This window comes from Ambystoma mexicanum, chromosome 1p (assembly GCF_040938575.1).
Source record: "Ambystoma mexicanum isolate Mex_15411 chromosome 1p, UKY_AmexF1_1, whole genome shotgun sequence".
Taxonomy (NCBI): Eukaryota; Metazoa; Chordata; class Amphibia; order Caudata; family Ambystomatidae; genus Ambystoma; species Ambystoma mexicanum.
The window spans coordinates 415,989,786-416,005,779 of NC_090921.1; the positions used below are offsets into that span (position 1 = coordinate 415,989,786).

Below are 15,994 nucleotides of genomic sequence, written 5' to 3' on the forward strand. Positions count from 1 at the left end.
GGAAGGCGGAGTCAGGGCAGCGCAAGCTCCCAGGGCCGCACCCCCACGCACCTCTAAATTGAAAGGGAAAGATGTTTTTTTCTGTTGAAAAAAGGTTCCGTCATCCGTCCCTTGGAAGGGAGGCCAATGCAGTATGGAGGAAAGGGGACTAAGGACTAAGAATACGTTGGTCACTACAGTGAGTAACTTATTTCTTTACGGCTGTTATCCTTTAAGACAGGCTTTTTGGTGGCAATCACATCTGTCAGGGGGTTAGTGAGCTGCAAGCTTTGTGCTGCAAACCTGCCTGGGTTCCTCCCTAAGGTAGTTTCTGAGTTTCACCTGTCCCAGTCTATTGATTTGCCTCTTTTACCCTCCTCCACATCACTCGAAAGAGGAAGAGTGGTTCCACCGCCTTCACCCGAAGAGAGCATTGAACTTCTATGTTGCTCGCACATCCGAGTATCGGAGGTCAGACCAGTTGTTCGTGGCCCATTCTTTGTCTAGAAAAAGTCTTGCCATAACAAAACAAACTCTCACGTTGTATTGTTTTGTGCATATTTGAGTGTTACAAATCGGCAGTCAGGGAACTTCAAGCGGGCATCAGGGCTATCTCAACCAGAGGGCTTTCGGCCTCTATTGCCCTCCAAAAAGGGGTTTGGTTAGGGACATGTGTCAGGCACCCATATGGTCATCCTTGCATACATTTACCGAGCACTATGCTTTGGGTGTTGCACGGGGAGCTGATGCACGGTTTGGTTGGGTGGTTCTACAGAATCTATTGGTTTAAATCTTTCTGACCGCCGTAATGATCTTTCTATGGATTCTTCTCCCGCAGATTCCTCATTGACTCTCCCATCCATCCCTGCTCAGAAAGTTATGTGCCTGGTCGCTTCTGTCTAAATGAGAAGACATCTGGTGATGGCTCTTAGATGACCGCTACTGTCTCATTCAATTAAAAGAAAAAGAGCACATTTCAATCATTGTTGTGTGGGATCACCCTATTGGGATATATCAAGTTTTACACCGGCCGTTTAACCTCTTCGTGTTGTTTTTCCTTCTGCAACGTTCATGCCTGGGGGGGAAAAAAGGGAGGAACTGAAGCATGGGGTGTAGTGACATTATATACATTTGACGCCTGATGTGTCTTCCGGGGCCGATTATCGAGTGCTGAGCAAGACCGATCGATGGCCGAGTAACGATCTACTACACCACCTGGTGGAAAGCTTCCGAGCAGCAGAGCTGGATGATGGTTATCTATCAAGATGATAAATCTGCGGGAGATGAATCCATAGAAAGATCATTACAGTGAGTAATTTCTCCTTCTGTGTTAGCAACAGAGAGCATCCCAGGCACTAACAGTAGCGTCATTATTGCAGAATTCCAAAAGTCTTGTCTTTGTTACCTTGCTCATAAGCCCATGTACTTCACAGCATGTTTGATGCAGCACTTTTGCTATGGCCTTTTCTTGTCTGTCTCCAGAACGAACAGAACTCAGAGTCGCGCCATTTTGGAGTGCGGGTGTCTGCTCAGACCAGTGATAGCAGCACTGTCCCCATTGTCATGGAGAAACTTCTGGAATACCTGGAAATGCACGGACTTTACACTGAAGGGATCTACCGCAAGTCCGGAGCTGCCAATCGGATGAGAGAGTTAAAGCAGTCACTAGAGAATGGTAACAATGCCTTCTTTTTTATTTGTAGCAAATGTTACTCTGTTTCAGAACTTCAAAGTGTTAAATCTGTGTTTTCTGATCATTTAGAAGCCTTGGTCACCATCATTTGGGTCCCATTCATAAATTGGAGTAAGAAATGACTTTCCTGCATCGCTTTTCATGGACTCCTCTGCTTTTCGAATGTTATTGCGCATCAACCTAGGAATACTCATAATGTTTTTAGTAGCCCATCAAAGTGTTTGGAGCAGTATTGCCACTCATATATTTTAAGAAATTTGGTAAGGGAGAACAGTTCGGAGTGCCCTGGCAGAGCCCTGGCTCAAGGGCAATATTTGGAGATTGCCACGTTTTGAGACCTACCCACTTAAAGCCTTTTTGGTGCCTTAGCACGATCCAGGTGACATTTGAATAATCTTTTTCTGTTTACATTTTCTTCTAAGGCTGTGAAGCAGGGTGATTTAGTTTGGGATATTCATTATCGCTTGGGACACCTGTAAGCTGAAACTATTGGATTAGAGTACAGATGGAGATGAAATGGCACATGAGGTGGGACAGACAGCTTGTAGGTGTTTGGTTATTTTCCCACCCATTGATGTCCATTCTCACCCAGTTTCTGCCCCTCTGCCCAAAACACCTCCTCATAGGAACTCTTTTTGAATTTGCTTCATTTTTATTTATGTATATACAGGCAGAACAGTGCTGTTTTGATAACACATTTTTTTTTACAATAGAAAAATCATATTTGACTGGAAGCAGTGAGCTTCTTACAATGGGGTGAGTTTGAGGGACGTTCTGACCACGTTGTAGAGGGGAGTAAATGAAACAGTCACAAGGGACAAATACATAAGTGGAACTACCTAGATTAAGGACAAACAACTGCTTGGGAGATTTTTCATTTCCTGCCAAATCCACTCAACCTCTGAGACCCCCAGCACTTTTTGCTGGTCTTCTGGGATTTTTGTCTGTTCTCCTGTGTGAGTGGGAGCCTTTTTCCCCCCCTCACTCATTTTTTTTTTTGCGCAGACTATGGGAACCCTTGTTCATTATTATAATATCATATTATGGAATCATCTTTTCCTCCATGTTAGCCAAGGCATTTACTTTTGCAGCACACAACACTTTTTGTGTAGTGTTGCTAGGAGCCCGTTGGGCTTCCTTTTTTCTTTTCTTTTTCTTGTGTGAACTATTTTCCCAAGTATAGGAGGATACTTTTTATCCTTACCTTTTCTTTTTAAAGACCAACACACCCCAACTTATGTGGAGTGTTGAGGAGTTACTGTATCCCCTTTCTCACTGCTTCAGTAACTTTTTGGTTACAGTGACCAGCTCATATGAATGGCTGGTGGCAGTGGATATATTTTACCCTGGCTGTGTTCATTGCTGCTTCTTTTTTGACCTATTCATGATGGCTTGTCCTTTCTTGGTCCTTCTGCCTTGCAGTGTGGGGGAGGTCCTTCAAGTTTTGTCTTCGGTGGGAATCCTTTGTGAAGCCCATTGAGGCGCCAGTGTGTCTGTGAGGACAGGAAGCGGAGGGGGGAAGTCTTCTATCATGCCTGCCTGGATCCAGTTCCAACTGAGAGGTTGGCTGTCCTTTTAGGACAGCCACCCCCCAAAGTTTGAAAGTTGCATGCATGTTGATTGGCTGGGTTCCTGGATCAAAGGCGAGGATCCTGAGGCTGATGCAGAGTTAACCACTGGAACTGAAGATCCGAAGAAGACTGAAACCAGAGACACTGACAGCACTTTCCAGTGACTGGAGAAGCCTGCTGAAGGGACTGCTGCTGTCCTGACCCCATTTTCAAATCGACACGGAAACTCCGAACAGGGTGACTTCCTCCCTTCGACTGGTGGACATAATCATTGCTAAAATGACCTTCAATTTGGAACATCCCCTGACGTCCTGCGACCTTATTGAGCTGCAGAACACCAATGCCAGGGGACCGGCGACCACTTTGTGGTGCATCGTCTTGCCGTCTGCATGCAAGGGGAGGAGATGGACAGTGGCTGGAGCTATACACTCGGTTTAGGTCTGTTTGACTGAAAAAAATGGACCTTTTCCTATTTGAATTTCTTTTGGTCGTTTTTCCGATTGAAATCACGGGGGGAAACCCACACTACACACACCTTAACCTATTCCTTTACCCCACCCCACATATGTATTTATTTTATTTTGACAGAAATTCAACAAAAGATCCATCAGAAAAATTCAGTCGAATAGAAAAGGTCAATTTGACCAGCAATCAAATATGCTAATACAATACACTCAGACAAGGCATTTTTCTCATTGTGAATGTGTTTTAAAGGTGCTGCAACTCTGTTATTTACAAAAGATTAGGGCCAGAGAAGGATTTGTAGCGATTCGGCTCCATTGCCTCTCCAGCAACCGCATCACCCCACCTTTCCTCAGGATATGCATGCGCTGCATAACAAAGAAGCCCATAGTCTGGCAGATAAGAATTTCTTTTGCAAATGCTTACATTGCTTCTCATCAAGCATTTACAATCACAGTGACGCTAATAGGTACTGGCAGTGCTTTAAGTAGTGTGGGAAATGGGCGGTTTGTGGGTGCTGTAATGGGGGGTCTTGGCCTAAATCATTGGTGTGGCACTAATCATGCTGTATTTCTATTTTTTTATTTATACTGCACTGGGAAACCCACAGGCATCAGGGGGCCAACGCAAACACAAAGGGACATGAGGGGGCAGGACATACAAAAATGGTTCCAACCCTTTGACTGCTAAATTCATGGTTCAGATTTGCATGTTCATTCGAAGAGCAAGATTTTCAATTGGGTTCCTTAAAATGGTAACTTTCTTTTCCAGTCGGAGCAAGCTTGGGAGTGAATTCCACACTTGTGCTGCCCTCGTGGGTAAGCTCTACCAAGTGCACCACCCTTTTTAAATCTGAGGGACCTAATTGTTCCCGTGTTACCGACCTAAGAGTGTGGTTAGGGTTGTAGAGAAAAGTGAATGCGGCCAGGTATGGAAAGCCAGTGTAGGGATTCTCTCCCAGACGAAATGTGTTCCCATCTAGGGATGCTCTTAATGACCCAAACTGCATCGTTTTGCAGCATCTGCAGGTGGTGTATGCATTTATTCCTGGCCCCGATAAAGAGAGAGTTACAGTAGTCGATTCATGATAGTATGATGGCTCGAACAATAGATGCACAATTCACTTCAGAGATGTAGGGTTTGAAGTTCCCAAGAAGTTTCAGGTAATAGTTACAATTTCTTTAGATGTAGCTGGTCTGTGTCTCGGTGCTGTCCTGTCACTCATAGGCTAGCCTCAACCCCCACCCCTTTCACTGCTTGTAAATGTTGCTCATTAACGCTTTCAGACTCTTAACAGCCCCTGAATATGTTGCTTTACCAACGTGTTTAAGGGTCATTGGGAGTCTGAAAGCACCAACGAGGATCATTAAGCAACATATTTAGGGGCATTTAGGAGGATGAAAGCTTGAACAAGGTACATTTGAAAGTAATGAAAGCACGTTTTTTCACTGCTTGCAAACCATGTTCGATACCGCTTTAAGACTCCTGCACACATTTGCATAATTTCCTTGGATGATTGTCGGGTGGTGGGAGCTGAGGGAGCCCAGTCAGCTCTTCAGCTTTGGAGACTGTTGGAGCTCTGCACCAGCTACCCACAGTGTACTTGAATACTTGGGCAATGGCTTTAAGAATTTAGATAATGGTACTGGCTTTAAAAAGCATAGCTAAAATTGCTGGGTCTCTGCACCTTTTGAATAGAATTTTAAAATGAGCAAATGATCAGTGCCGTCAGCCACTCGAATGTCCCTTGAATTTCGTAGACCTGCTATGAAACGTTTTTAGAGCGTGGTCTGTCTCTTTGACACATAGATATATCCTTTTAAAATGTCTATTCGTAGCAATGCTTTAAAATGGGAAAGGCCAGTACATGAGATTTGTAAAGCTTGGACTTATAAGAGCCAGCATATGCTCTAAAATGTTAACTGGTGACCCTCTGACTCTCTACCCAGCACAGGTGAAATCTTTGTTGAAACCTGTTGAGATGGACCTGTTGAGTGGCCAGATTTTAAGAGGGCACCCTATTCTGGTGAAAAAGGGAAAGGCACTATCTAGCCAAACTATCTAGTAGTGTGACAGAGCAACAAGGCTTAGACGTCAGAGAGTGTGAGTGGTGAAGGGTTCAGTTAAGCACACACAGAACACTCTTAATGACACAAGGTAGGCAGAATATATTAAGCACCTAGACAAACTCTTAGCAATTAAAAACCACAGGTAAGAATTGCACTAAGACATTAACTACTATTATGCACATGCACTCCTTTTTCTGGTGCGCTGGATATAGAGCACTAACACTTTACTTTAGAAACCACTAAAACAAGTCAAGCAACTTTAGTGTAGCACAGCAAGTTAATAAAGAACCAGGTAAGTAAGAACCAGATTAGCAAACTAATATGTAGAAAAGAGTTAGGAAAACCATTGACAGCCTTCTGAAATATATCACTACACCTTTAAAAGATCTTCCCCAACTATAACAGAGGGCTCCTTGTCCCAATGCAGTTCTCTTCAGAATACTAGGAGTCTTTTTAAGATTCTGAACAATAGCTGGAGAAGTCAACAAGCAGTCTAAGTGCTTTAGGGTAGTAGAACAATTGAAGAAAGGTTCTTAGCAAACCCCCTCCCAATCTAACCACTTTAGGGGAAGCCCAGGGGGAATCCTTGACCAGAACTCCACCATTCACGGTCAGGCAAGGGAGAGGCAGAGTAAGGACCTGGAGCCTGTTAAACCCTTTTTAAGGACAGTGGAGTAGGAACAGGTATGTTTACTCACCCCCTGTACTCTGATTTACTCAGGGACCACTTTGGCAGCTCCTGAAATCAGTGGGCCCCCAATCTGTGTCTTGCTTCCAATGAGGTCTAGAGGTCTAGGGTGCAGAGGTCACTTTCAACATCAGGCTTTAGGTCCGGCTAGTCGCCGGTTCCAAGCTCTGGTGTGACAGTTCCTGTGAATGGACAGCTGGACAACCTGGGCATAATGAAGAAAGTAGCACCACATGGTCTACCTCAGAGGACCCCCAGGACACTGCCAGCAGAGCTCAGCGATGGACACTTGAAGAAAATGGCAGAACAATCTACTCATGGTGCAAACAAAGAAGCTTTGCACGGTCCCTCTTCATTCTGGAGAGCTGCAGGCAGGGCGAGGCCTCTTTTTTCACAAGTCGAGGGTCTGCGGAGCCCTAAGTTCAAACTCAGGATGACGACTGATGCAGTGAGACAGCCCAGAATAACTTGACCAGCCCACAAGATGTTTTAAGGACCATTATGTTGGCTTCCAAGGGCAGGATCCTCATGCACGGCTTTAGACTGGGGTTGAGGCACTGATGAAGGTATTCTGGAGATCTGCAAAGAGGCAGGGCTTCGTCTGGACAGAAGACCATGCTGGTTGGCTGCAACAATGAGTTCTGGGTCATTAGTGGGATGACTGCGCTCCATTGGTGATCTGATGAATGACTGCAAAAGTCCTCCTTTTCTTCAGGATACGATTAGGAGTAGCTCCCAAGCCCACCAACACTAAGGATCTGCACCATTCCCACTGGCAGGAGCTATCCAATCCTGGATGGCTGCTGGCCACCACATCTGCCCAGCAATTGACACACGTTGTCATGGATGTGGACTGGGACGAGGCTGTATCAGCCTTCACACATTGCGGCTTTGCCTAAGGAAAACTGGAGCATTGCTTGTGGAAAGTGCTTACCTTATATGCCAATTCGGAGAAGGCAGGAAAAAGGCCAAAATACAAGCAAATGTCTGGACGAAAAGTCATATGTCATGACCATTTTACAATATATGGTACCCTAAAAGGGATTAAGCTTTAAAATGTGAATGAGAATTAAAAGAAACACAGCAGAAAATGATCCACTGTCACTAGCCCTTCTTGAACATATCATGCAAGTAACCTCTGTTGCGGAAAATAAAGCTATAGGGACACCAATTATCCCTACCTCACCTCCCTGTAAGGTGAGAATTGCATTGTAAAATAAGGAATTTCACAATGGAGAGCAGAGTTCTCCTGCCCCGATGGCTATAGGGACTGATCAGTGCCCCCGAAACAGATGTGTGTATCAAGGCAAGTGAAATAAAAAAGTCACTTGCTTCCAAAACTCAGGAGCAATTTAGAACCACAGCAAAGAGTTGGAGTGGGGTATGGGGAGGGTTCCATATGTCCCCCGAGAGAGAGCAGCCAAAAGAAAATCGTTCCTAACAAAGCCTTTGAGCTCTGAAGTCATGGACAATTCTAATCAAATGAATGTAACATTTGCAGTCTGATAAGCGAGCTTCTGGCTTTTTTGGTAGCTCAACTTGTGACTTAATGTTGCCACTGCTTACATGCACACCAAGGATGCAAGTTGATGGACAATACAGAGTAAAACCACACCATCTCATTGTCTGAAGCATTTTATCTGGTTGTTCAGGCATAATAATCTGATGGGACATGAAGTTCACAGAAGTCCTATTCCGAAATAATTGTAGAAAAATGTGGGGGTGCAACATTAATATATTGTTTTTGAACCAGAAGTATGCAAATTGTATTAGCCCATCACTGCCGCATCATGCGAGTTGCTTTTCCTTACTTCCACTCTAGTGTTATTCTTCATGGTGTATAGAAACTGTTTGCATTGATGGTAAACTTCAGTTAAACTCCACAGTAATCATTACTCAGCTTGTCGGGATTTCTGATGAGAGCCTGTATGTCATGATAGACAGGAGATTATGGCATACACTAATCCTCCATGCAAGTGTTGGTTTGCTTGTCAGGGCGTGGCTTATCTAAAGGATTTTGTTTTGCAGATCCAAGTTCTGTGAAGCTCGAAAACTATCCAATTCATACCATCACCGGCATCCTGAAGCAGTGGCTGCGAGAACTTCCAGAACCACTTATGACCTTCAGCCAGTACAATGACTTTCTCCGGGCTGTCGGTATGTTTCTTCAGTGGTTTATCATTGCCGTTCACTGACATTGCTTAGCAAACTCCTGCACATTGTGATACTTACACCGCTTAAGTAGTACTGTCACTCAACAATGTTTTTCTCCCTCATCTACCCTCCACCAACAAGGTTCTTTAAGTTATTGTCAGGCAATGTTAAAAGTTCTCAGACTTCAAGCCATCTGAAACCAGTGTATTCATATTTGTGAAAGTTACAAGACCGGCTATTCAAGAGTGCTGGGCAAGAATTGTTGTGGTAATACTGTGTGAGACCACACAACCATTGTCGGCCTGGTATTGGGTAACCCACCTTTTGGTATAGGCCTGTACTACACAAGTTGGTTGTGCGACTGAGCAGGCAGACTTATCTCGAGAGAGGTAAATGTGAGCTGTAGCAATGAAATTCGCAAATACAAGTAGCCAAGTAACACTTCTACTCAAGGTTTCAATTATAAATTATTTATTTAACATCAGTTTTTAAATAAGCATACTTTAAAACTGGCAACATATGTAACAATCAAATATACTTTAAAATACTCAGCATACGTTTAGTAGATACTCTTTACATATGTTTGTTACACACTTCCTACACCCAGATGTGACTTCATTCACAAGGACAGTAATGGCATTTAATTTCTATATCACTTTTACACTTTGCAGATTCTGAGGTTGCAGAAAGGAAAGGTTAAAGGAAGTAAACAGTTAAACAGGATCTCATGGCCTCAGGGCTTGTGAGTATACTTAAATCTTGCAATGAAGTCTGGACAAAACCTTTCCCAGCAATAAGTCTACAAAACTAATTATCACCTCTGAGGGACAGAAAATAATGGTCAATGGACTAGAAGAGTCTACAGGACCAGGACAGCCAAGGTCAATTCGAGCACAGTCTGTGGAGATGAGGCACTTTGTAGTTAATAAAAGTATTGCACAAAGTTAGAGAGTTTTGTAGAAAATCACTGTAGGGTCACAAGCTGTTACACTTGTGGAAAGCAGAGTTGAAATCAACTCTTAACAAAAGTAGCTACTGAAAGTCTCAACTGAGAAGAGCAAAGCTAAAGACATTGCCACAAGTCTGAACAATACCTCTGGTTTGAAGAAGAGTGGTCCAGCTGGCTTCTGTCCTGTTGCAGCGGTGCTGATCCCGGGTTCCTGAGCCTCAGTCGTGGGGACAAGAGGGAGGACGTCTGGAGGACTCCTGCAGCAGCAATTTGGAGGTCGGCTGCGGCTACGGGCTCTTTTCGGATCAGCAGCACTTTGTGGTTTCAGCGTGCGCAAACACCACCTTGGATCTTGGTTGGGCTTCCTTCACCCCTTGAATCCTGCACTCTGATGAGCAGACTCAAGCTCTGGTCGCCCTGCTTCTGGCGGGTCTTTAGACTCCTTGAGCTTCAGGCCGGATTGCAGATGTTGCACTTGACTACGGATTTCTCGACCCCTGGCACTCTGTTCCGGCAGCAGCAAAGAAGTACAGCCAGTCAGGGAAGATGGTACAGTGGAGTTCGTCTCGGGGTTAGTTGGTCCCACTAACCCAAGGAAAGAAGTCATCCCTTCCGGAGCTTCTCTTGTCGATCAGAAAAAGGAGTTTCAGCACAGCAACATGGCTTCACCGGGCAATTCAAAGATCCAGGAGGATGCAGCAAGCTTCGTTCACGGTTTCTTGGTCGGGTGTTCTTCCCAGTGGTCGACTCTGCCTCTAGTCCCAAAGCCATCACGTTTTAATCAGGTTTCTCACATTCATGCACAGCCTAGGCTGTCACTCAAACAGAAGGGTGGATGTCCCGAAAGGACAGCCAGCCTGCCAATCAGGATTGGGTGCATTCAGGCATTCCTAGAGACCAAGGACAGGGGTGTTTTGGGAATGTTGGGCAAGATTGTATGTAGTACCCTTTGGGTGCACTACAACAACCTTTACCTCCTGGCAATAGGGACCCAACCTTTGGTACAAGTCTGAATTACACAGGTTGGTAGTGTGGTCGAGCAGCCAGGCTCATCTCAAGAGGGGTCAATGTGAGCAGTAAGGTTGTGAGACAGAGTTTCGCAATACTGTTATCCAAATAAACACTTATACTCAAGGTGTCTTGATAAAACAATTGTTAATTTATTTCAGTCAGTTATATAAGCCTTCTTCAGAATGGGAGCAAAACATGTAACATTTAAATATACTTCAAAACACACTGTTTCTCTAAATCAGATGACACCCATTGGGGATGGCACACCACCCTCAGGTGACTTAAATAGTTAGGACACTTTGGACATTGATTTACCACTGGCACATTTAGAGCAATACTGAGTTAGGTGAAAAAGATAGAATAGAGGAATATACAACGGTTAACAAATAACTCATAAACAGGCAACTACTTTTAAACACCTTCCAAAGTACATCGAGGTAAAGAGTATCATCTCAGGGAGCCAGGACAGCCAATGTTAACTGCACAATGTCAAGGGGAGCTGAAGATCTTCTTTGCAGGTAGGTAAAAAGTCTAGCACAATGTTTGTAGAAAATAGTACACTGGAAGGGCCACAAGCTGAGAGGCTTGTGAAGGGCAAAGCTTTAGCAACTCTGCAAGGTAACCAAGACAGGTCTCAACTGAGAGCAAGCAAGGCTACACAACAAGAGTAAAGTTCTCAGACTTTACAGTACCTCTGGTTAGAAGAAATGGTTCCAGCTGGCTTCTGTTCCTGTACAGCTCTGCTGATCCTGTTGTTCCTGATCCTCAGTCATGGGGACAAGAGGGAGGATGTCTGGGGACTCCTGCTCTGCAATGGGAAGGTCAGCGGCAGCAATGGCAAACTTCAATTCAGCGGTTCTTCAGTGTTTCAGCTCCTCGCGTCTGACAGCAAATAGCAACACAGCGGTTCTCGGATACCACTATGGACTTCCCTCGCATCTGGGGTCCAGCACTCTGAGGTGGGTCAGGTTTGGTCAGTCCTGCAACAGGGAAGTCCGGAGGATCTTCAAAGCAACGCACACAATCTGGTGTTCCTCTGCCTGGCTCTTCGGTTCCAGCAGCAACTGCAGTGGAAATGCAACCAGCTTCGAGAGAATGTCCAGACGGGTTTGCTTTCGAGTTCATTGGTCCCATCCAACTCAAAAGGAGAAGTCGTTCTTGCAGGGCTTCTCTAGTCGAGGCGAATTCGGAGCTTCAGCACACGGTCCAGGAGTTGCAGCAGGCGTCACTTCCAAGTTCTTCTTCGGATTCCTTCGTCCAGTGGTCGACTCTGCCTTCCAAGCCAAAAAGCCTCGCCTTTTTATGCAGGTTTCTCCCTTTCGTTCCAGCCTAGCTGTCAATCACACATTAGGGTGGCTGTCCTTGCTGGACAGCCAGACGGCCAATCACCTTTGGGTGCATTCCTGTAACCAAGGGAATTAAGCACAGGGAGTTTTGGGCACCTCCCTCACTTCCTCCCACTGCCAGACATACTGGTGCCAGAGGCGGGCTTCACTTGTGAATCCTGCCAAAGACAAAACAAACAAAGAGACCAAACCTGGTTTGGCGCACAGAGTAAATCTAAAGAAGGACCTTCCTGACGAGAAATGGTCGAAAAAAAGAAGACCAGGGTCATTTTGATGAAATGGGCACGCATGGGTGCCTTACTGTGGCTACAAATGCAGCCCGTGGTAGAAACACACACAATAGTAGTAAAAAGTAGACCACTACCACCAGCCATTAATTGTAGGAAGGGTAACATAAAAAAGTTACCTGAGAAACTAGACAAAGGGGATACTAAGTAACCCTTCCAGCACCCTATTGTAAGATAGTGTGTGCTGGGTCTGGAAAGTTACAAATATAAGTAAAGTCAATTTCACGCCACTGCTCTTGGAAACAGTAGTTTATCCAACAGAAGGTATTTAAACCTTTGGGAAATCTGAAAGACTTCCCTGTGTCACTGCACTGAAGGTGCTGTGTGACGCAATGTAAGCGATGATTCCTATGGAGTTTGTCAGACTCCACAACCAAAAGAGACAGTGGTCAAAAATCACATTAGAATACATGAGAGAGTGGGGAAAAAGGGTCTCATTCTCCAGGTTAAAAAAAATCAAGTCCTCAAAATCCAGCAAAGTTGCTGGGTGTCTCTAAGGTAGAGGGAATTAACACATTTCTGAGAATTCACCCTAATAAGGTATATAAAAAGTCAGAAGCAGCAGAGAGGGTAACTGTTAGGACTGATTTTCTATACTCTGGCCTTGTGGACAAATGTATAGAAGGCCAACCTATATTGTGACTGGGACAACTCTGGGAGCTGTAGCCAAACCAGTTCAAGGTAGCAGTGACGAGAGGTCTAGGCTAAGTCTCAAGATGTGATCTTGTATAGGGTCCACAATGAGTAGACACAATGGGAAACGAACATTACACTTAGACAGTAAGTATACAAATGTTTATTTATGGCCAAATATCACTATGAAAAATGACTACTAACCGGTATAAATATCACACAACACTAATAATAGATTACATATACACAGTCACTAGAGTAGGGCATAGTACAAATGAAACCCATGTAAAAGAAAGTAGAGATTAGTTTTTGCACTACATGTCCACAGATAATAAACCCTAACTTCAAAAGTCCTCCCCTAAGTTGTCTGGGGCCTTATGCCAAAAAAGTTCAGGAAAAGTTCCGACACAGTTTGTGATGCAGGAAAAAATGAAGGTAGTTGTCTCTGGGGTCAATGAACAGTTCCAAGGGTTAGAGGACAGTTTATTCTAACTAACAAAAGTGTTCACATCTTTCGGAAGGCTTGCAGGAGCAAGCAATGGCAAAGCCAAAGTATAGCAAATGGTTTATAAAAGTTAGCAAACTTTTAAAGGGAGTTTAGGGGCAGGTAATAACCACTCTAACTCACCCCCCCGTACTCCGATTCTTCACAGGACTTGGCAGGTCAATGGAAGAAGTTCCGTAGCTGCTTTTCCCGCCATCAGCCTCAGTCCTTGATTTTCAGGGGGTTGCAGGTTCGAACAGATCTTCGGTCACCGTCTTTCGCTGGTGCCGAGAGTCTCAGATGAAAAATGCAGAAGAACATACCGGACCCCTCTCAGGACTGGACTCGACTCGGGTAAACTGTCTTGATGGTGGTCACAGCAGCACGGCGACGCAAATGGACTCGCTTGTCGCGGTCAGACTTTCTTTCCTATCTATGGTCCCCTTGACGCTAGGACTGCGCTGAGTTAAGCATTGTAGGACAAGCTGAGTATCCCCCAAGTACCAGGCCTCAATGCGGAACGACATCGGTAGCGCGGTATCCCAAATTCAGAGCTGGTCAGCCACAGGACGGTCCTGGGACACTTCTGACAGCACTTCTTTGCAGGGTACCGAGCAGGCGTCGGGAATGGATGTTCCCTCCACTCCACGGATAGCAGCTCCCTCGCAGGAGTACTGAAGATCAATAGAAAAACAGGGCTCCTCCAGGACAGCAGCAGAAGTTGGTCACCAGGTCTCCTTCAGAAGTGTCTCCCGTCTCTTCACTTGTCCCGCAGATTGGCTCCTTCAGGTTATTCCAGGATCTCTGAAGAGTGGGTGCAGGTGTCCTCTTCTTATCCTAAAAGCCAGGTAAGAACTGAAACTCCCAATAGCAGAACTAACCCCACACACACCCCAGCAGTGGTCCAATCATGACCACTGGTGGGAATACTCATGCATAACACTCAGACACACTGAAACCGGTTTGTGGGGGACAAGACAGTACCAGCCCACATCTTGCCAGCAAACAGACATAGCCCTCCAGTAGCTTGCCAAAAGCTTCTGCTGTCCTGGACACTGAAAGGCCATATAAGGATTTTCATGGCCTCACAGGCCATGAAGAAGGCTAAATAACAAGATGACCAAAGGACAAGCAACAATCTGTGTGGCATGGCAATGTTTGGACACTAGCCACTCTTAGCCAACTGTGGCTAAAAAGAAAAGCACCCAAAATGGTAAAAAGTCACTGCTGCCACCAGCTTGTCCATTTAGCACACCTAGAGTAACCAAACATCCTCCGAGTTAATCTAGGGCAAAATAATAGTGTACCCCATTGTACTGCATTGTAAGATGCCTTGTACAATGATAAAAGTTGCCACAAGTGATAAGCTACTAAAAGTATTAACTAGACTAAGGGAAACAATGTTTACAGTACTGACAGCTTGAAGGACATGCCAGTTTCCCCTTAACAAATGAGAAAAAGACAGTGTAGTGAAGCTTAAGGATTCACTGTAAAAAGTACAGGTCAGGATAAAAAATAAAAGCAAAAAATGTGCGGGTCCATAAAAATGGAAGGAAAGATACAGTAAAGAGAAATCTTTCCTAACTGGAACCAGTTGGGCCAGAGAGTGCGGCCATCTGCGGTCGAGCGGGCAGAATACGGGCCAGTAAACAGGACAGCGGCAGCAGAGAAGCGAGGAAGATGCTGATTCCATCGCAGGCCGCTAGAGGATCTGGAGCTACGCACAGCCCATTGCTTGTGTTCTCTGTTGGGAGTGGGGAACACAGAGACGCCGTCAACCACTGTAGTAAGAGCTGGAAAGGGTGAGCGCTGCTCCCCGGAGCTCCTCGGGAGTGAGAGGAGCGAGAGAGAGCAGAGCACCTGGGGGAGCGGCTGCACACCAGTGACGGGCAGGGAAGGTCCACTCACATCGGGGTTACTCCGGTGGCATGGTGTGGGTTTGTGCGAATGCCGAACAAGCAGGAATATACCAAAAAGATGTCTAGAGACCAAAACGTTAATTGAGTAACAAACGAGCTGCCAAGCAAGTAATGAGTGTTTGAATACTGCTAAATGGGTCGGATGACCAAATATGAACTGTTGAATACCAAACAAGTTGAAAAGCACTCAATAAGTTATGAATGATTAATTAAAGAAAGGGGTATTAGAATATTGCAAGAATGAAACTGAAAGTGGAGTGCATTTGCGAACGAGAGGAATTTAAGGAAACAACATTTGCAAGCAAAGTGAAAAGAGCAAAAAGCAAAACACTATTGGATAGCGTGAAAGCAAGGTGGTAACCAGGAGAAATACCACGGAGGAAAGTGTGCGAGAGTCACATGTTGATATAGGAAAGAAGCCAGTAAAGTGAATCAGAAGTTTTAGTGGTTTTATAGCACAGGTGCAGAAAGGAAACCTGTGTTGTCAAGGAAGTCCTATGAGAAGGAATGAACTGTTGTAAAGTGCCAAGGGTTATCAGTTGCGTGGCCTATGATTGGTGGACCATGTGGTCTGACAACTGCACCTAGACAGAGTAGCCCTTCCTTGGAGTAAACCAAGAGGCTGAGACTGGTCGCCTAAAGTTGTTCAAGTGATGGAAAGAAAAGGCAAACTAAACAAGTTAGTTCATTTGAAGCCTAAAGAACTGTGTTGAACTTGGGGAAGGGAACCCAGAGACATTTTTTGGGGG

General features: G+C 45.0%; 1 protein-coding gene across 9 annotated transcripts in view; it reads left to right on the forward strand.

Moving 5' to 3' along the window:
* Positions 1-15,994, forward strand: part of MYO9B (myosin IXB) — a 925,026-nt gene that overhangs the window by 814,906 nt on the left and 94,126 nt on the right. For all 9 annotated transcript variants that reach the window (XM_069649217.1, XM_069649219.1, XM_069649218.1 and 6 more), the window contains 2 exons: positions 1,462-1,654; positions 8,491-8,619. In XM_069649217.1, the coding sequence (XP_069505318.1) occupies positions 1,462-1,654; positions 8,491-8,619 (322 nt within the window). The remainder of the gene's footprint in view (positions 1-1,461; positions 1,655-8,490; positions 8,620-15,994) is intronic.